The 21,405-nt window shown below is 38.0% G+C and overlaps 1 protein-coding gene and 2 long non-coding RNA genes across 3 annotated transcripts; 2 read left to right on the top strand and 1 right to left on the bottom strand.

The window, feature by feature from the left end:
* Positions 1-214: 214 nt before the first annotated feature.
* On the bottom strand, positions 215-6,824 carry LOC149112369 (acid-sensing ion channel 4-like). The gene is made up of 7 exons (XM_089289321.1): positions 6,105-6,824; positions 5,513-5,595; positions 4,278-4,425; positions 2,930-2,989; positions 1,960-2,110; positions 841-932; positions 215-396 (listed from the first exon to the last, which is right to left on the bottom strand). The coding sequence occupies exons 1-7, from the start codon at positions 6,778-6,780 to the stop codon at positions 251-253; spliced, it is 1,356 nt and encodes a 451-aa protein (XP_089145447.1). The 5' UTR covers positions 6,781-6,824; the 3' UTR covers positions 215-250.
* Positions 6,825-13,546: 6,722 nt separating this feature from the next.
* Positions 13,547-16,664, top strand: LOC149112368 (uncharacterized). The gene is made up of 2 exons (XR_016207406.1): positions 13,547-14,238; positions 16,415-16,664. It is a non-coding gene; the product is annotated as an uncharacterized LOC149112368 (long non-coding RNA).
* Positions 16,665-17,007: 343 nt separating this feature from the next.
* LOC149112367 (uncharacterized) lies at positions 17,008-20,745 on the top strand. Its single transcript, XR_016207405.1, has 2 exons — positions 17,008-19,561; positions 19,875-20,745. It is a non-coding gene; the product is annotated as an uncharacterized LOC149112367 (long non-coding RNA).
* The last annotated feature ends 660 nt before the right edge of the window (positions 20,746-21,405 follow it).

Genomic DNA, 21,405 nt, shown 5'->3' with positions numbered 1-21,405 from the left:
TTGGAAAAAGGTGCGCCCGCAAAGAACGTGCGACGACCTAGTAAAGATGTCTGTAATCGAAATTCAGTCCGCATGGCTGACTAGTACCCAGCTCACAAACAAGTCTCATTTCTTGACGTTTTCTTTGCTTGTAGCTGTAGCAGAACATAATGTCACAGGCTTCTACTTCTTGAGGAGTGTGGCCCCTTGGTTTGAAATGTTTAAGATGTTCAAATGTTTTTTGTTGTTGTTGTTGTTGTTGTTTTTTTGTTTAAGAGTTACTTTCAGGGCTCGCGTTTACTTCTACGGAGTTTTTCCTGATCTGGGAAATCAGAACTTCCCACAGAAAGTCCATGAACTCGCAGAGCGTCAGTATACTGCATCCAAGAAACAAGCCCATGTTGCCACCGAACTCACCTGTTGAATGAATTTCTTAAATCGTGATTGCTGCGTAGTTATTTTACCCCAAATACTGACATAGCTATGTACGTGTCATTCAGTTCTCTTACTATACTTCTTGAGGCGGATTCACCTACCGTCCACGTTAATACCATAAAACTCGCTCATCGTTTTCATCCAAAACGTGTACATCATTGAAGTCCTGTCGTGTTAGTTTTGTCGGCAAAACTGGAGGATTTCGATAAAACTGGCGTCATGCTGCACGTGCAAAGGACATTTGCAGTGTTTTAATTCCCAAAGCGTCTTAACGTTTTCGACCGTTTTAGCGCTTTCGGTTTGAAAAAAAAACCATCAGCTACCATCGATAACGCGTCGATCTGGAAACGCATTAGTATGGACGGGCCTAAACCGTGTTTAACTGTTCTCGTGGCTATCTGTTATTTAAGTCTCTTTCTGACTTACCAAAGAGGCTCTCTAAACCATAACTAGGAACATCCTCACGCCTTTCATAGGCTAAGTGTTGAAACCCCAATTGGAGAAAGACGTAGTTCGCTCTGTGAGGAGTATAGCAAAAATATATAAACAAGAAACAGTTAGTCACTCAACCAATAGGTCATGCGTTGACAAAGCACGAAAGCGCGATAACGCGGGAAACAAATGCTTTATGAAGGAGAAACTTCTCCCCTAACTTCCTCTCTGTTTGCGTCTGTTTTGCTCGTGGTCGGGCTTCGCAGCTGTTCCAGCTTGAACGAACGAACTTGAAGGAACGAGCGAATGAACGAGTGAACAATGAATAGACGGATTCGGCTAACGTGTTTGCATCCTTGTTTATCTAATCTATGTAGACTGCATGACAGAAAAACTGAAAATTTTAAAGCGATAACGAGTAGCTGTCATGCATCTACTATCGCAGATCACGTCACGTCAACTGGTCACAACTTAAAGTGGGACCATTTTGAGATATTAGCAAGAGGTCAATCAGAAACACATTGCAAGATAAAGGCGACTCTACTAATTAGGGAATTGAAACCTACCCTAAATGATAATGTTAGCAGGGAAAAGCTTTATCTTTATCAGTTTGTATCTTTTAATACGCAATTTTTCTCAGCTTCGGTCATTGTTGCCGTTAATTAGTTACTTATCTTACAGTGGCGAATCTAGGGCAAGGGTCCGGGGCCCCTGGCGCCTGCGCCCCATTATTCTGGATTAAAAAAAAAATCGCATAAGGAAGAAAAGCCGGCAGTGCAAGCAAAACAACTCCCCCTCTCCCCCCCCCCCCCCCCTTAGCTAAAGGTCTGGATCCGCTACTGTCTTAAATTTAAAATTTAGTTGTTACTTCTATTCTAAACGGTCACGTCTGAGGGTTTATGTCAAAACATACGAAACGTCAAGTTAAATGATACAAATCTATTTATCTTTTCCAACAATGCGTTTTATTGTCATGTTTATCGCCGCAGTTTGTGTGTTATTTCTTGTTGAGCGACAATGGCCAAAGAAAAAGAGTATTTACATGTACGATATTGTTTGTATTAACATTAAGAGAGCCCTTAAAGGTTTTTTCTTTTCCTGGAAATAATGTACCTCATGTAATCAGAACTATGTTTATTCTTAAACAAATGATGCACAATCTTAATTATTGAGTCATCCGGGAATTTGGAATAGGAAACACGTGACTCATATTCCAGTTCTGAGCACGCGTTGCTGCAGGAACACTCTGTTAGGTTGACTTGACCTAAAAAGTTAAAAATAAAAGAATCGTCTCCATTAAAGCACATTTGAAAATAAATAACCACTCGTAATGAAATAAAGGAAAGGTATGTTTGGACTGAAAGAGTTTACTTCTTTAAATGAGCCACGTCACGATTTGTATTGCGCATTTTGAAAGATTAACTAGGATTTTTTAAGTTCGTTGTTTGTAATCCGTGTTAATCTTGTCCATCCTTGCCTATCCTTGTTTCTTTACGGTTTATTATTAATTATCCCGTTAATGATTTCCTTTCTTAGTAAACTACTATTTACAAGCCAATTCCTTCATGTTTAAATGTAATTTTGTACATGGCTGAGCTCTTTTAATTTTCAATTATTTTTGTGTGGGATACTTGTGGTATCCCACACTATTGTCATCGGCTCGCGTCCGTTAATAGAAATGAGTTGCAAAGATTACGTTGCATTCTGGATCCACGTATCCCACACGTGACCCTTTGGGTACCTCTTTGGGTACCGTATTTAGGCAATATGTTTTGACGTCGTGCTGATGTCGGTGCAGATTAAGAATGTTAACATGTAGCATACATGAACATGTTCTCGGACTAAATTCTAACCTTTGTTTCCTCTGTAGCAGCTTTTTTAAAACTTTTTTTAAGTCTGTCTGTTTTGGAACATAATGCCACTTCATTTTGCCCCTAAGTCAGAGCCCAAATAAAACTGACAAGATTAAACGAGAACAGATAAGGAGTGATTTTTTTTGACAGTTTTTAACTTGTCCGACTGTGGATGTACATGTGACTTTGCGTTGCCAGTATCACTACTAATTTTAATTTATCTTACGTACTTCGGGAATTCTGAACACATTCGTTGTCTCGCATAGAACACACAGGGACCCTCTCTGGACCTGAAAAAAAAAAATAATAATAAAGAGTAGGTTTGATTTTTAACATATTGTGATAAAATTTGATTTCTAAATCCCCCTTTCCCGTTAACGATATTAATTTTAAATGATAGGAAATGCAAAATCATAGCCTTTCACTTACAAAAGACTGGAACGAGGTCAATGTAATCAATAGGCCATTTCCGAGTTGTCTTTTGCCTCTGTCAAAACGAGTCTTTTTGCGAAACTATTCATATGAAAATGAGTTCAGCCTACAGGTTCATTTTCATGCAAATCAAACTCATTTTCATATGAAAGGTTTTGAACGAAGCCTCGTTATGAAACAGAGGCCCAGGGTAACTCGGAACTGGGCTATTACTGCGGTGCTCAATGCACTCGAAAGCTCTCCGTTAACGATTTAGGAGGCCTAGTTTGAGGCCAACGATGGCCTGGTGACCAGAACAGGTCCCTAGGAAGTCTTTTGCCTACTACCGACTGCAGGCGTTTAAAGTTTATACTGTTTAACGGGTGGCAATTCGATAATAGAGCGGTTTTTAATTGAGGCGAAAAGTAATTGGTTTGGCATTTGCTACATTTACTGGACGATTGGCTTAAAAAACTGGCGCCACTTTTTCATCCAATGAGAATTAAATAAAACCAGAACCACTCGTGACTCACTCGCACTCGTTTTCCCGTGCTTCGCGTCAGCTACATGTCAATACTTCGAGTTTTGGTTGGTTCATTGTATTGTCTATGTCCTTTATGATTGCCTAAAGTGATTACTTTGGCTTTGGTTTTGGGACATTCAATTGAAAACCGCTCTAGAAACAATATTTGCATTAGGTTAGGGTAAAAGAAAGCCCACTAGTAACAATGAGTTTTCTTTTTGGTGAAAAATTTACACCTTTAGTCGCCAATAACATTACACCAGGGCTGAAGAGCGGTCAATCACTAACGGTCTAAGCATTATTATACCTCAAGTTTTTACATATATGACACTCGAACATCATCTTGTTTGGACCTGTCGGTATTCATTATTGTATAAAATAGCTGAGATACTAGGCGTGCTCTCATTGGTCGATAGGTCTGTTTAGATGAGATTATGTAAATACGGTTGTGATGTTTTAGATTCCCCCGAATTCTTGAGAAATATTTTATAAAAGCAATAGAGTACTTTTCCGTGTTTATACAGCTTCATCCAAAGCACTTGGGGACTGGGAGAATTCTATGTCTCGAACTCTCCGAATCCCCTTCGTGTTTAGAGAAGGCTATATCGAACGCGGAAATGCTCAATTGCTTAATCAGAACTAACCTGGTGATGCAGTAGTACGGCAGCCACATTGACTTAGGGTCACATTTGTGATGCATTGATAAATGCAGCCGTCTTTGGTGTAGGAACCAATTCCCGTTAGTGTATCCTGTCGGCAGTTCGTTTTGAAAGGTGCCGGAAGTCTATTGCGCTAGAAATGAGTTGAGAGGAATAATATGATGTAATTGTTTCCAGGCAGGCAAGGCAAAGTCTGGCCCCAAACTCCACATGGAGAAATGAATGTGATGATGGAGGCAAAGTCTGTATACGAATTAAGTGACCCATCAGACCGGTGCTTAACGCGGTTTGAGGAGCATGAAGCGACTAGGAGTAGTTCTACTCCCTCCCGGATGGGATGCTGGTTACCCCCCAGCAACTTCGCCGGTACCCATTTATAAAATTGGGTGGGGAGAGGCACTGTAAGAGTAACGTGTCTTGCTCAAGAACACAGCACGATGTCCCCGGCTAGGGCTTGAGCCAAGATCGCCACGGTGAACCACTATAAATTCGCTCTCGTACACCAGGTCCGCATCACGTGCAAAGAGAATCAAAAAAGCAGAAGAGAGCAAAGAAAATAAGGCCAAAATGTTCAAATAACTAACTAACTAACTAACTAACTAACTACCTAAATAAATAAATAAATAAATAAATAAATAAAGTGAAGTACTATAAACAATAGTAAGTGGATTATTAGATTGTCCTGTATTGAAATCAAGATAAAAAATGACGCGCGTGCTTGTGTGATTGAAATGTTTACGTACTTAACGCAATAATAAAAACTGACTTGCCCGGCAGAGGTATATTTTACTGCCTTAAGAGTGTGCCCATGAGAAAACCAGGCAGAACCAGGCAGGAAGTGATACAACTCAAATCACCGACTTCGCTTAAACTTTTGTGAGTAAATGAACATGGCCAAAAATTAGGTCAAAATATTTTATTCCCTTCAAGTTAGAGGGACCCCCTCCAAAAATGGCCGCTTGTCACTAATTTATGCATATTTAATTAGCTGTCTTTGATTTAGTATTTCTACAACAAGAAAGGCCATGTGAAAATGAAATCCACTGGATCATGTTCTACTATTATCAGTCTCAAAGCAAAGCTATTCATTTGAACTAGACAATTTGATTTCTCTCCGGGGCTCCATCTTAAGTAACGTGCATATTACGTAGTGTTGTGAATAGCCTTTAATTGATGGCAAATATCTGCACTGGGCAACAGCAAATACATATTATTCTAACATGAATAGTGAGAGCAATCACTAAAGTTCTCAAAACAGCCATAAAATGTTTGGGGACTTCAACATTTTTTCTGTGCTGGCACACTGTTTACATAGGACATTAGGATTTTTGGCCATTTCATGAACATCCACTAAAACACAAAAGCCACTTTTCTGTCTTAATCTAACTCGAAATCAACACAAACTACCTACCTAAGTACTTTCCTATCAATTTCCAGTATAAAATCGGTGAAAAGAAGCACTTGAGATATTTCTTTCATATATTTTCAGAGCTACATTTTGTGGCACGCTATCGATAAAACGCGCTATGACACAAAACTAGACATTTCGCAATCCAAGAATCAACGAGAGCGAAAAATTGCGTCTAAGTGACATGTATGTACCAGTTATTTCTTGTTTCCATTCTATTTTACGCCTGAAAACAAAAGTTCAGGGAACTTATGCGTTGAATCTTCCTCTGCCGCGTTTTATGGATATCGTGCCACAAAATGTAGCTCTGAAGATATATGAAAGAAATGTCTCAAGTGCTTCTTTTCCCCGATTTTATACTGGAAATTGATAGGAAAATACTTAGGTAGATATTTTGTGTCGGCTAAGTGTACTCTCGTTCGTTTGAACATCGAAAAAAATGCTGAGCCCAAAGTCAGGACCTTCATATTTTGCACTGCGAGAGAAACCATTCTGACCAGAGTTAAAGGTGAAACAAATGCCATATTCTGTAAGTTTTGGAACGAAATCTCTATCAGAGCCATATTTTGTGAGAAATTCTTCCTCGTTAAACAGACGATGTGAAGAACGGTTTATAACATTAATTATTTTTTGCCGCATTGTTCCATTACAGCCTTTAACCAGGGCTGTTCCATACGGCGAATAAGCACATAAGAATGCTTGGCCACAAGTGAGATTTCCACGAACTTTACGTATTTCACTGCATCCACTGATGTTCAATCCCATTTTTACATAGTTTTCGTCCTCGTCCGCCGTATCTATCTTAGATCTCATGAACCTGTTTAAGTTACAGATTGTCACCGCAGGGAACTTTAAGCCTTCCGAGGGAGTTTCTTGTGAGATTACTGTTTTTATTGGCCTTGAGAAGAACTTATTTAAACTTAGGGATACAAGATACAAATAGGTCGTAGCAGCCGCCCCAAGAAATATGAACCAAATACCTCGTCTTAAAATGGAATGACTCTTATCGGCGGCGTATCTAAGTCCGTGAAGGGTAGTGTTGGAGGCAAACTCTTTCCATTTAGTTGGTTTAGGAGACATGCCTGGCTCTGATTTTTCCTCCCAGTTTTCGACAAAATTGTTGTTCGACGGTTTCACCTGTGTAACCGTGGTAACTTAAAAACCATCAAGCTCTAACTTTCACCTGTCAGTAAAGATAGCATTTTTTCTTAGAATAATCGAAGTTAGTGATTCGGATCGGCTGTACCTTACACGGAAATTCCCAGGCAAAAAAGTATATATCACTTAAATAGATGCAGGAAAAATTACTATTGCTAATCCTGACTAGAATTATGGATACGATTGAAGAAAACCTTTTGAATAAAATGTAATTCCTCCATATAACCGCGTTGTTCTCTGCAACTAGGTAAAATATTGAAGGTAAAATGAAAGCCATTTGAATATGAGTCTAGAGCTTTCAAAAGCTTTTACCCAAAACTTTACTCCGGTCTGTCGTTATTGACCGGGGTAAATTAATTAAAAGTTTCACCTGTTTTGGATATCTTTTCTCCTTTTGGGTATAATTCTCCCGACACTGAAAACTGACAGTTTTTGGCGAAAAGTAAACGGTATAGTTGTCCATAATAAATGTCTTGCATTTGAGAGTCATTGCGCGTTGTGAACGCAAAAAACGACCAGTAGGGGAAATTAGACTTTTTGTTGTGTCCTGTGATTAAGATGTCTAAAGAAAATGAAAAAAAAAATGAGAGCAAATTCAACTCACCTTCTGAATTGAAGACTTTACTTCAGTATTTGGAGTGGGCATCTGTAAAGAAGTTGTTACCACGTCGAGTTGCGTTGTAATGGTAGGAGGTTGCGCAGGCGACACTTTTTTGCTACTTCCAAGAATCACTTAAGAAACTTCTTCAATTTCAACTGAAAACCATTCGGAATTCAAAACACGTAATTCTCCGGTTGGTGGTCTGAACAGCCTTTGTTTGCTAGTGAACATAGAGTACGGTATTTATTCAGTTGCGCAACGTGTCGCTTTGGAACCGTTTTAATCAACCATTAAACCATCAATATATTTTTTCCCGACACTGAAAACTGTCCTTATTCGAAGGGGGCATCTGTAAAGGACTTATCAAGGACATGAGTTGCGTTGTAATGGCAGAAAAGTGCACGATATATTTTAGCAGACACTTATTTGTAATTTTCAAGAATCGGCACTTTTGGAAGAACCTTTTTCAATTTTAATTCTTAAAACAACTCAAAACACGTTTGATTCTCCGGTTGTTGGTCTAAACAAACTTTGTTTGCCACTGGGCATAGAGTACGGTATTTATTCAGTTGCGCAACGTGTGGCTTTGGAACCGTTTTAATCAACCATTAAACCATCAATATATTTTTCCCGTCACTGAAAACTGTCCGTTGTAGGAAGAAAGTGTGCAGTATAATTGGCCGCAATAAATAAACACACCTTTGAATTGACAAACTTTACTTATTTGAAGGGGGCATCTGTAAAGAACTTATCAGACCATGAGTTGCGTTGTAATGGCAGAAAACTGCACGATATATTTTAGCAGACAGTTATTTGTAACTGTCAAGAATCGGTACTTTTAAAAGAACCTTTTTCAATTTTAATACTTAAAACTATTTGGAACACAAACACGTTTGAGAGTGGCTTGATTCTCCGGCTGGTGGTCTAAACAGCCTTTGTTTATCTCTGAGCTTATATTAGAGAATAGCACTGATTCAGCTGCGCAACGTGTGGGTTTTGGAACGATTCTCATTCATATTTATGCCGCGGAATTCCAGAATGTCTGGGTTATGTAACCCTGTTTGTTGAATGTTAATTACGTAATAAAGTGATGAATTACCACGTGCAATATCTCCTTATTTAAAGATCCGTCTTCTTAGATTCGGGGCATTCGAAAGAGATACGCAAGCCGGTAAGTCTGGAGGGATTTTTTACCCACTCCCCTTCCCCTTCGGCGACGTCGTGATACAGATCCAGTGCTTTGGCATCCAGCCGCTCATTGCCTTCGGCCACAAACTCTTCCCACAACTTAACCACGCCAGACAATGAGCGGCATAATTAATGAATGAAAATGATACACAATTTTAATCAACCACCAAAGAAGACGCCGATTTATTGTGAAAAAGAAAGCTTAATTATGGTAAATGTCTAATATTATGAAGGACACACACGGAATAAAACGAAATACACTTTACTTGAACTCGGCACGATTACAACTGAACTTCAAGCTATAACAGAATACTAAATAGACTAAAGCACCGTGGGAACAGGTCCCTAGAGGCACTTGCTAATGCATATTACAGCAAAATGTCAAAGTAGAAAATTTTTTGAGTAGTGAGTGTACCAACAGAGTACACGAGTGCGACAGTTCTATCATATTTTCATTAACTAATGTACAATTTAGTTTAACTATACAACATTGCGATAATACGGAAAAAGTTAGAACCATTTTGGTTTAAAAACAACGACAACGTTTCGACGTTCGCTTAACGTCATTATCAAGTCAACTGAGTGAATAAAGTGGGTACAAATTTAAATATAAACTAAGAATTCCTAAGAGACACGAATACAAAGAAAACAATGATGAAAAATTGAGAAAAAAATCTAAAAAGCGCTAAAATATATATATGATAACAATTATTTGCACGCAAAGAGTCACGTAAAAAGTTTGGCACGAATTGAGTCTTGCTGTGTTTTTAATACGGGGCTCAATTCCTTGATGAAAAACATTTCAAAACCCAAACAGTCAAACTTCGATCAACTGAGTGAATAAAATGGGTACAAATTTAAATATAAACTAAGATTTCCTAAGAGACACGAATGCAAAGAAAATAATGATAAAAAATTGATGAAAACTTCTAAAATGTGCTAAAATATATATGATAAAAAAATATTTGCACGCAAAGAGTCACGTAAAAAGTTTGGCACGAATTGAGTCCTTCTGTGTTTTTAACACAGGGGTCAACTCCTCGATGAAAAGCATTTCAAAAACCAAACAGTCAAACTTCGATCAACTGAGTCAATAAAACGGGTCCAAATTTAAATATATACTAATAATTCCTAAGAGAGACGAATGTAAAGAAAACAATGATCGTAAAAAAATTGATGAGAAATTCTAAAAAGTACTAAGATATATATGATAAAAATATTTGCACGCAAAGAGTCACGTAAAAAGTTTGGCACGAATTGAGTGTTTCTGTATATTTAACACAGGGCTCGATTCCTTAAAGAAAAGCATGTCAAAAACCAAACAGTCAAACTTCGATAATGTACACTTTGCCATAACAAATATATCTTTTGAATCAGAATTATATTTCGTATTTTAACAACTAATATTTATTATGTGCAGATTACTAAGCTGATTCAGTTTACAGTATTGATTACTCTGTGGCCATTCAATTAACGCATTATCGGGATGATTTTGATCAAATACGCTGGATCATTTTAACGTTGCTTTTTTATGCAAACTATGATCATTAGCACATTACACTGTATCAGATATTTGCATTATCCTTGAAATAGTTTATTTAGCTAAAAGCTTGATCGAGTTGCCCGCCATGTCAGGTGCAGAATCTGTTAAAAACAATTAAAACTATTTTCAGTTGAGCTGTTGCCACAGTCGTTGTAAGAACATGAAGAACGAAATCGCGAGCCGCTTCTTTTTAACATCGCTCTTCTCAGCAATTTTTCGATAACCAGGTAGCCTTTCTAAATAAAATTACTAGGGCTATGCCAAGGAGGGTGGGTGGCGCGGTGGCCCCGTGATTAGTTCGCTCGACTCCGGAGAGATCGGTCCGGGTTCGAGCCCTGGTCGAGGAGATTGTGTTGTGTTCTTGGCCAAGACACTTTACTCTCATAGGGTCTCTCTTCAGCCAGCTGGTGTATAAATGGGTACCGGCGAATTTAATGCTGGGACTAACCCTGCGATGGACTAGCATCTCATCTAGTGGGGAATGGAGATACTCCTGGTCGCTTTATGCTACTGAAACCGGGATAAGCTCCGGCCTGATCAGCCACGCACTCGTATGCAGACATGCCAAGAAGGGTAATCCCTAACTATAGATATGTTCGGACTATATAGGTATGTGCAGTCCCAAAGGGATGGCATTCTGAGCTCTTTTGGTCTGAAAAGAGAATAGATTTTGACAATATTGGTCTCAAATTAAAGCCAATTTATAAGTAATATAAATTTAAGTTAATGGGAACAACCATGAAAGGGAGGTCAAAGAAGTTATATGACCCATGTATACTACCATAATATACATTTCTGTGACGCAATATCCCGGTAAAACAAACACTTTCTCATTGTGTCGAATGGTCAAATTCACCTTTCGCGTCATTATGGCGCGTTGTTCCCGGGCCAGTCATATTTATGCTTTTCCATTATGTCAATCAAGACCATGCGGTCTTATCTTCACATCTGTAGTTCTTCAAGTTCTCTGACCTCTCAGAGTGTTGCGAACAATTCCCGCCCACCCGAACCCATTTGGCTCTCTTTGAGCATAGTGTTAACAATTAAGTATAGTTTTATCAACTGTTTTGCCACACATAATTATACTGCTATGCACTTGAGCAGCATACTTGCTCGTTGAGACAATGTTATAACTGTTACTGTTAGTGTCACGCCAAGTGCTGTTTTGGACATATGGACCATGCTTGCTCATTGAGCTTTATTACGAATGTTATAACATTAATTTGAAGCTGACATCAGCTGCCTCACGTATTTTGTTCTTTGCTTCTGGTCACAGCAGATTATCACCACTGATTTTTTAGCTTAACAGGCTTAGAACTTTCTGATTGTTTGATTTCTTAGAATAAATAAACTATGGGAGGGGATGAAGTGCTCCATATAGGTCGCCCCCCTGCTCCATAGACCTCACATGGCCAGCTATCGTGGCAGAAAGGGTCCCCCAGATAGCCCTGTGCTGCTGTTTGTTCCTTTCATTCTTCCCAAGGGGGGGGGGGGGGGGGCGCTAGGAATTAGGGACTGGAGACTACAGGGACCCCTAGAAAGGAGGGAGAGGATTATGACCTCTCAGGGCCTGGGGATTAGGACCCCAAAGAGAGGATTAGGACCTCTCTGCAAACTGGTTGTTGTTGCTTAATAATGTTCTTATTCTTTAGGTCCTCTCGTTGCCAACCACCCGAACCGTGTCATCCTGTAAGATTCCTACTGGCAACTCCAGTACTCCATGCCCTACCCCTTTTCTCCCATCAAAAGTTGTTGTTTTCTTCTTTGATTTCATGGGTTGGGAGCATTAACACTACCCGTAATATTTGCAATTGGAAACCAAAAACACTCGACTAAAGGCTGGTGTAATTTGGAGAAAAGTTTCATATGTCACTTGTGTAATATCATTCGTAATCCTAGTTGCACTTCATACAATTATGTAATCATATGAAAGCTCGGGTAATTACACATTTGCACTACTAGTGATGTCTGAAAATTCTTTCAAATTGCACTCACCTTTATGATCGTACAATTTTGAGAGAATTTTCAAATATCACGAGTCGTGCAAATCCTTACTTGCATTGGCAATCATACGATTTTCTATAGTAATTAACCGTCGTTCCAGTGGCAAACTTCTTCTTCTTCCTAAATCTAATTTGTTTAATCTAGCTGTTATTCTGCTCAAAAATTGTTGTGGCTAAGTGTTGAATTACTCACCTACTTAAAGCATAAATTTATTAACCGCGCGGCCATGGGCCGAGCGCGGTTCTAGGTTTACCCGTGGTTTATTTATTTATTTTTTTTTTGTCGGTGACCAGACGCAGACCTCCGCTCGGCCAAACTTTGAGTCACGCAACGTGTGATGTTTTTCCGCCAGAAGCTGTTAAAACATAAATACACGGACAATTTTACGGATATTGTTTTCTTTTTTGTGGGTAAAATATATTTTCTTTTCGCTTTATCAAAGCGTTGGATTTAAAGGGAATAATAAATACGCTGAAAAAAGGTATTACGTCAGCCATGGAATGCGCTGACGTTGCAGCTTTCACTTTCACTACGTGACAAATAAGATCGTGTTTACTTTGCAAGTTTATTTCGGCAGAAGCGACGGTCATTAATTTATTTGTAATTTTGCGAGTATTTCTTGCGGTTTTAGCCAAATGAAGTAAATCCTTTGACTGTTTCATCGCAGCGAGTTCATAGATCGGAAAGAAAATTAAGTATTTGCAAGCCAAGCAAAGAACGTGTCAGAACGTGCAAAGATTACGTCATTGATAGGGAAATAACCACCGTACTAAAGATAGCCGTAGATAACGCAATTCTTGAATTATGTGACTCGTGTGACTTCTTTGCTAACCCTTAACTCAAGGGAAAAAAACAATTAAATTTAATCGTGACTTTAAAGAAAGAAAGCGGTTTGTAATAGTGTTCGTATCTTCATGCCCATACATATCCCGAAGAAAGTTCCAGATTAAGACTATTACGTCATCGGAGATGTCACAACGGCTACGACTGATGGTGCGATAATAGGGTTTGTGTTGATCAAGTGCTGTGATGTCTACAGTAATCAATGAATCATCAAAGATTGCTTTGGAATATGCACTGCGTTGCGACTGTAGTACTAAGAAAACACTTAAATTTTAAAAGCGCGGTTATAAGATCTAACAGATCTTCTTGTTCGCTTTTGTTTTATTAATTATTTATTAGCGGAGCTCCGGCGGAGCCCCATACCCATATAGGGAAGAAAAGGAAACCCATGAATTATGGTTATCATGGCTAGCGGTATTGCTCGTGGGCGCGTACGCACGACAGCGACGACGACGGCGACGACGACGACGACGACGACGACGACGGCGACGACGACGGCGACGACGACGGCGACGACGACGACGACGACGGAGTCGCGCAAGATGGCGGCCATACTCCAGCTAATAGGTTGACAGAGACATGCACCCTCAGTTGGTAGCGGGTGAATGCCATTTTTCTTGGCGGGATTTTTAAAGAAAAACGATAGCGGAGGTTGATTTAATATTTTTAAGACAGGGTTGCGCTGAAGCAAAAGACAGAAAGCAAGAATTAACAGGCAAAGAAGTAGCGAAGAAGATCGCGAAAAAGACTGAGCGGGCCAGCGCTGGGGAAGGAGGCGAAACAGTACTGAACAATGCCGTGAATTATAGCTAGTCAAGGGCTGGAGAAAGGAGGTGAAATAATACCGAACAATGCCGTGAACCAAAGCTAACGAGGGCTATAGAAAGGAGGCGAAAGTACCCGAGAAATTGATTCAGAAGACTGCCGAACTCCCCATGGCCAAGTTCAAAATTCGCGCGAACGTGATGCTGTGCAGCCGTGCAAGAAAATTCAAAAGTCACCTGATTTGGTCAGGTGATGAACAAGAGAAATCAAACGTACCCGAGTGTTTTAGAGAAATTGCAAAACAGTAAACGTAGCGGAAAGAAGTGGTTGATTCGTTGATCTATCGAAAATACAACTTCAGTTTAGTCTTCACAACTTTTGCTGCAAGTTTCTGCCTGGAAGATTTGCACTGGCCGAACGGAATTGCCAACTTGCGGTAAGTGACTTTTGTTGTTGCGTTTGGTATGAAAATTAACAAGTTTCCTCGGCGATATAAGCTTATTTTCAATTGGAATCCATTAAAAGTCTTCCTTATTTGAAGCCATGCTGTAAGAGATTTTAAAAATTGCATCGTTTTAATTTCGCTCGTCTCTAAACAATAACACGTGGGTCGCTTTGGAGGTTGCTGTAAGTTGTAAACAAATTATATTTTCTATCGATTTTCGTCGTCAATTTAAGCTTATAACCTCACATCTAAAAATAAGCTTAACCAAAATCGTACTTGTAAACACGGCCGGGCGAGTTTTGAAGTTTTCTCTGATTTAGTTAGCACTGCCGCTTCGTAGACTGCTAGAATTTGTTCTTCTGTTGTTGAAAACTGAACCAAGAAAGGTCTACAAACCATTTTAAGCCGAAGCGAACAGGATTTGCTAAATTTACTTTTGTTCCTATGTGAATATTTGCATATTGTGATTACAAAGTATGGAGATTTCCTCATTTTGTTAGTTCAATTTATTCGGTTTGGCGAAATGCTTTTGTGAATTCCGTGGTTAAATTGGTTGAAGACCGGTGAAGCTACTGCCAATAAAATGATTGCATAGCTAAATTAAGCCGTCGGCAAAAATACAGACTCTCAGTAATGTTCAAATTTAAGCGTGAATAATTTTTAAACTTTAACACCGCAAGCTTAAACGAATTTTCTTTATCCTCTCTTTTATTCGGTCACCGTTCATTGAAAAGGAATTTGCTGTTTATACTCGAGCTCAGATGTAGTGATATGCATCTTGTGTTTATAACGTAGATTTCCTCGTTTTATTTTGTTGTCTGTCCAATTAGTTCGGTTTGGTGAAATGCTTATATAGTCCAAAATGTCGAGTAGACGATTATGCATGGCAATCCTGTCTGCAAATAAAGCTCTGCTTTGATTTTGATTGGCTATTTCATGTTATTTGTGCCATTGCTTTTGGTTGGAGGTACATGGACCGTATTTTGTTAATAAGAGGTTATTCCCCAATGCAGTATTTACACTTAATATGGAAATGTTCCAAAAAAGTGAGATAGTACTAATTAACTCGGTAAATTGAACAGTGTAATAGAAGTTCTTGCCCTGACCATTTCTCAGTAATAAGAATAACTTTTACATACATATATACACAATTTAGTTGGAGAGAGTGCTCTCCTATCTCCACTCTCTCTCTCTTTGCTCTCTTCTTCACACTAATTTTTTATTTACTAACTTATTAAATGAATGTCACTGACTGTTTTCTTTGTTGTGCATGCATACTTTTTTGGTGGTCGAAGAAAGTTTCAGTTTCTTCCTGGCTGTGCAGTTTCCTTTCTCCTGTCCTGTACAAATTTGTTTGTGATATAACCTCGTGAATTCTCTATTCTCCTTAAATTTTATCTCATCAGGTTGATAGAATGCATTCTCAGAGTGTTCCATCATTGTCTTCAGTCGCTACAATTTTCCGGAAAAAAGCAATAGTTTTCTTAATTTCCTTTTACTTTGTGTTAGGACTTTTTAGCATGCCTGTAATTGGCCCATGGGCATTACGGGAGAATAATTTTCAAGTAAAGAATTACATTCATTTTAGTGTTGAGTATTTTAAATTGTTATGAATTAGGCATTTTTTTTTTTTTTTTATATATATTTTTTACTTTAGTCGCACACAATGTTTTATGATTTTACTGAGGTATACCATGTAAATGTAAATAATGCACTGGAATTGGCCAATCAGAGTGTGCATTATATCGGCTTTAAACACAAACCACATATTATAAATGACTCATATGTAAATGATATTTTTATTACGGAGAACTGGACAGGGCAAGAACTTCTCCTTCTTTTGTGAATTTATATATTAATTCCTCTCAGTGCTGTCAAAATGTCTCAGGAACCTTCATTTCTGATAATCTATTATTTTCCACCATACCTACAGCACAGAAGCTCAGCAAATCCTAACTGATAACTAACATGTGTGTATCTCTAGCCAGCTTTGCTGTGTGCTACATGTAAATTCTGTTATCCTGCCTTAACTGCTAGGAAAAATTTTGGCAGAGCTGTTTCAACAGTTTCACTTAAATTGATTTCCAGTCACAGTGCTACATGTAGCAGTGTTATTGAGTATGAACTTTATGGAGGATTTTAAATTTTTATTTTTTTGTGATTACAGACGACAACAAAATGTACATGTGTATACATAACCCGATGTTGGTGTTGGTTACAAACCGTAGTTCATAATAGTCATCCTATTACAGGTAAGGAGGAAAAGTTCAGAGAGTTTAGAACATTTCTTCCCCCAGCACACCTTCTGTCTATAGGTGCAATAATTGAGAGGTTATATATATGTACGAAGAGTAATGTAAAGTTACTGTATAAACTTAGCATTAAAATCTGACATTTGAACGCCTCCTTTGCTAAAATTAATCATGATTTAATTGTTATCACTCCCTGTGAATTCATAGAGATTCCAGAGGCAAATTATAACCTAATGTGGAAGTCCTGTCTTCAAGTGAGGGAAAATGACAAAAGAGTTACAATGAAAGTAAAGAGAATTGTGAATGTTGATATGGTGTACATTATACATCATGTAAAGGTATTTGGTGAGTGCCAAAGGCATAACATTTCATGTATTGCTTTTTCAGGACAAATTATATAACAGTGAATTTTAAAAGGTGTGATCAGAAAAATAATGAGTACATTGTCCAGGCAGCATCAGTTTATGGACGGCATATGCAGACAGTAAGAGGAACTGTAAGTACTACCATGTAAGTTAGTTTTATGCTTATGACTTCTTGTTCTTGAATTTTGTGTCATTTCATCACAAGAATAGGTAACGAAAGATGCAATAGTTGTTGCAATATATTTTTGAAGGAAAACTTATAAGTCTGCCTATGCTGGATAACAGCCATGTGTAAACTGAATGTGAAGCAAACAATATGTTAAATATGGGGCAACCCTAAAACCCAGAAACCGGAATCCAGAAACTGGAAACCGGAATCCGCAAATCAAAGAAAATAAGTTCTTCAAATACGCGAAAATTGTTTTGCTTAGCTTTTCGACTGTAAAAAGTAAGCTGCCAAGTAAAAAGGACCTCAAACTTAACCTTTTTTGAAACAAAAATTCCCCGTCTGTTGAAATTGTGTAACCGTTATTTTTAGTGAGGGCTATGATTATGAGAATCTCAGTAAAGTGCATCTTAATTTTATTCCAAGCACCTCGAGAGTGTCTAAAATAAGCTTGCTGGTAATTGCCATTTTGTTTAATAAGTGATCTTCAATTTACCAGAAGTATAAATTTATCCTTCATGTCCAGTACTTACTGAACAAGATAGAAAATGTCATAGAGAACAGGATATCCATCAGTGGCAGCCCCCTGTACATTGACGGTCACGCCCCCCAATTTCGAAGTCCAAGGGCTAACCCGTCTGGTCTAAATATGAAATTTGATTTTTCCAACAGATACGAGACCAATTCCAGATTAACACAATTTCCACACTGATACTGTGACAAATCAGCATTTCATATTCTTGGCAGCCATCATATTAAAACAATTTGTAGAAATATTGCACACTTACTTCCGTCTGCTTCTCACTTGCTGACAGATCAGACCACATGCTGTTCAAAGATGCTAAAAGACTGCCAGAAACTCACTGCAATAGCCTATAATAGCTGGTTGTTAATGTGCTGCTCACCAGTCTTCTCAGAGCAATTTGATCTAGACAAGAACCGGCCTCTCACCAGGGCCAGCTTGAACAAAAGATGGGTAACTTAGCCTATGAGCAGGCTCTCGTGTTTGGGCTGGGGGTGTGAGTGGCAAAGCCGCATGAAGGCTCTTGGTGACATGCCAGTGCAGGAAAACACTAGACACCTATTTAGCCTGCTCAGACAATAGAGACAGATACTAGAGCCTGCTCGCAGGCTATGAGTAACTCTATCCACCCAAAAAATCAGTAATCCTGACTGGATAGTGATGTACCCAATGAATAGCTTTATGCAGCTTTTGAACAACGAGGCCAGATATATAGCTAAGGGTTGTTCAGAACTAGTCAATAATTTTTTAGCAATTACAGTCTGTGGCTGAAGTAAAGCCAAGAAAATAAATAACAACAAAATGATTTTTGCTCATATTTATTTATTAGACATTGCTGAAGTGAATTATTTCTATCATCATTCATAATATCTGGATTCCAGATTCCAGTTTTTGGTTCCGGATTCTGGATTCCAGATTCTGGATTCCGGATTTCGGTTTCCAAATTCAGTGTTTTAGGGTTGCCCCAGATGATGTATGTGCATATGTTAATCTTGAATAATCTGAAATTTCAGAGAGTTTAAAAATAGCATATCATATCTGTGATGGTTCTGAGGTGGAGGGCTGTTACATGTACATGTAAATGTCTCATGCACAATTTTTCACTCGTTATGATTCAGGTGCAAATAGTTTCTGTATCTGTTGATGTGCAACAATCTACACCAATATTTCAAGCTAATAATGTACAGTGTATATTAATTAACCAAATTATGCTGTTTGTTTTTAGTTGGCCAGTGCTACTACATGGTAATGTGATGTTGAAGTGAACAAATTTACAAACATGCCCAGTGTCAACTTGTCAAATACATGTATATGAACTGGCCAGACAGTGTAGATTACAAAATTCTGATGTTTCTTAAGCATTATTTTGTAATTAATGATTTCTCAGACATTGTTTTCTTCAAGAAAAGATTCATACCCCACATGGAGGTTTTTTCTCTATTAGAGCTCTTGATTCCTGATACTTTAATTTGGAATTTCTAAAGACTGGCCGTGAATGGGTGTTGGGTGTGAATATCTTCTGGAACTGCACATTCATTCATTGAGTAAGCAAGAACATCAGTATTTATCCTGACAAACTCTGATTTTCTTCTGGAAGCTGAACTCATATACAGTTGTACAGTTATATGTACAACCAAACAGCCTGGATGACCCTGTGATTGGGACTGTGCACATTGTTGTAACCCTCAATGTTCCAGTTTCTTGTTTGAAGCAAATTGCATTTGCTCTCGAAAGCAAGTGGCGAAGTTCATAACAGTTATGTAAGTTTGCTTTGTATCTCAGGGCAAAGCCTGCTGCAGTGAAAGTTGGAGTACCAACCCCTAGCATTTGATTCACTATATTAACTAACACTCAGTAAACAGCTTACAATGAAGTACACTGTATATCAAAGAAAGGAATTACATGCCTGTTCCTGTCAGTCAATATATGAACAGGTTACAGATGGGGAGCCTGTATTAAAACATCAAAGATTTTCAAAGCAACCATGACCTGGTGAGATATTTCTGAGGTAATATAAATTTAAGGTCCTTATGATTGCTTATAGACATTGATTTTTATTGTAAACAATATCTTACTGAGTGTATTTTTCTTGTGTGCTAATTGTTGAAGAACACAGAGGTCACTGTTATGACAGAGATATTAATTTGTGAAAAGTTCTATAAACAAATGCATCTGGGAACAAATTTATTTATCACGGATGCAGCTTCTGAGAGATCCCCAATATTAATGGAACATACACTGTTCATACAGTACATGTAAAAGAGTTCAGTAATTCATTACTTATGATTGTAATGCTTTGTTTGGTTTCTCTGTATTTACAGACAACTTGATGGGATTATAAATTCTGCACCAAGTTCATTGAATAAACTGACTTGGAGGTTCAGTTCTGCAACCCATCCTGTTTGTAGTAATATCATAGCTGCAACATTGTGACAGATACACTGCATTACATTATTAAGAAACACATATTAACTAATTATTTTTAAGTGCCTGTTAATTTAGTCAGTTTTTCTTAGAGATAATTTACTCATGGTTTATTTAAATAATTGGCTTTTTGGCTTTAAAATGATATTTATTGAGCTTTTAAATCAATTTTGTGATAATCTGCATTGGACATGGCATAAATTGATATTTTGCCAACACGAAATGGAGAACTGGGTCTTAAGCAAAGTTGCAGGATTAGCATTTTTGTAGAAAGAAAGGGTTGAGAAATTTGTGACATTCTACAGACAGCCTTGCCATTCGCAATGTCCGATAAGGTCAATTTGTTCCATTCTGTTGTACAAATAGTGTTCTCTAATTTACAAATTATTTCAATCTGTTGTTTAAACGATTGCCTTATAACCCCATGTCTGGCTTTGGTGCATGTAGGATATTGATGTATTTTTTATCCATTTTGCTGTAAATTATCTTAATTGATGTGTCAATCAAAACATATCTTGGATATGCTGGTCTCTTCTGACAAATGTACCTATGCCTCATAACCTTTGAGTGCATTTGGTTGTGTAGTGCAGACAAAATACATGTACATAATATAACTTCCTCTTAGCTCACTGATAATTCTTGGTATAATTTAATCATAGCAAAATTAATCAATGGAACCCAATCGCAGCTCTTGTAGTCCACAATGCCAGTCGAGAAAAAGAACAAATCACATTGAAATTGAATAATAAAATTATTATTAGAAGCCTATGCAAGTATTCATGATCAGCAAAAAAAAATATCGTAATTACCATTCATGCGAGGGTGATTTTGCTTATTGCAAACCCTTCCAGCAGGAGGAGACTCCATACAATAGTGAAGATGGCTAAATGTATCTTTGGGGACAAGTTAGAAAACAAAACTTTCCAACTTTTCACATATGTATACTGTTCTGGTATTTTTGTGAGATTTCATTTGGTAGACTGATTCAGGAACTGAGTATATTGTGACCACTGCATTTCAATCAGTCCCCACAACAAAAAAATGTGTAAACTTCTTTTGTGTGGGAGTCCCCATGTTAACTAAGGAAGAATATAATGATTAATAACAATGCCTTGTCTTTCTGAATAAGGTAGGAAAGAACAAGAAATGCCACCAAAAAGCACAGAAGACAGTTCTGTTATGTGATCAAGATTTTTGGTAGCTTCCCAGAAATCCTTGAAATCGTGGCTCCATATTTCATAATCACACCATCTTACACCTCGATCTGCTGATGTAATACTAGTTCCGGCTGAAACTATTAAATCATTCGCAATTTACCTCATACATGTTGGATTATTTTCATTAGTAACAACATTCCGAAAAATAACTAAGGAGCTCCGCTTTTAGGCTGGCCTAAATATTAAACATTATATTACACTCACGCTAGCC

The sequence above is a fragment of the Orbicella faveolata genome, unplaced genomic scaffold (genome assembly GCF_042242905.1).
Source record: "Orbicella faveolata isolate gen_17 unplaced genomic scaffold, um_ofav_v1 contig_2, whole genome shotgun sequence".
Taxonomy (NCBI): domain Eukaryota; kingdom Metazoa; phylum Cnidaria; class Anthozoa; order Scleractinia; family Merulinidae; genus Orbicella; species Orbicella faveolata.
Note: the sequence above shows the minus strand (reverse complement) of the source record. Positions and strands in the feature narration are given on the sequence as shown.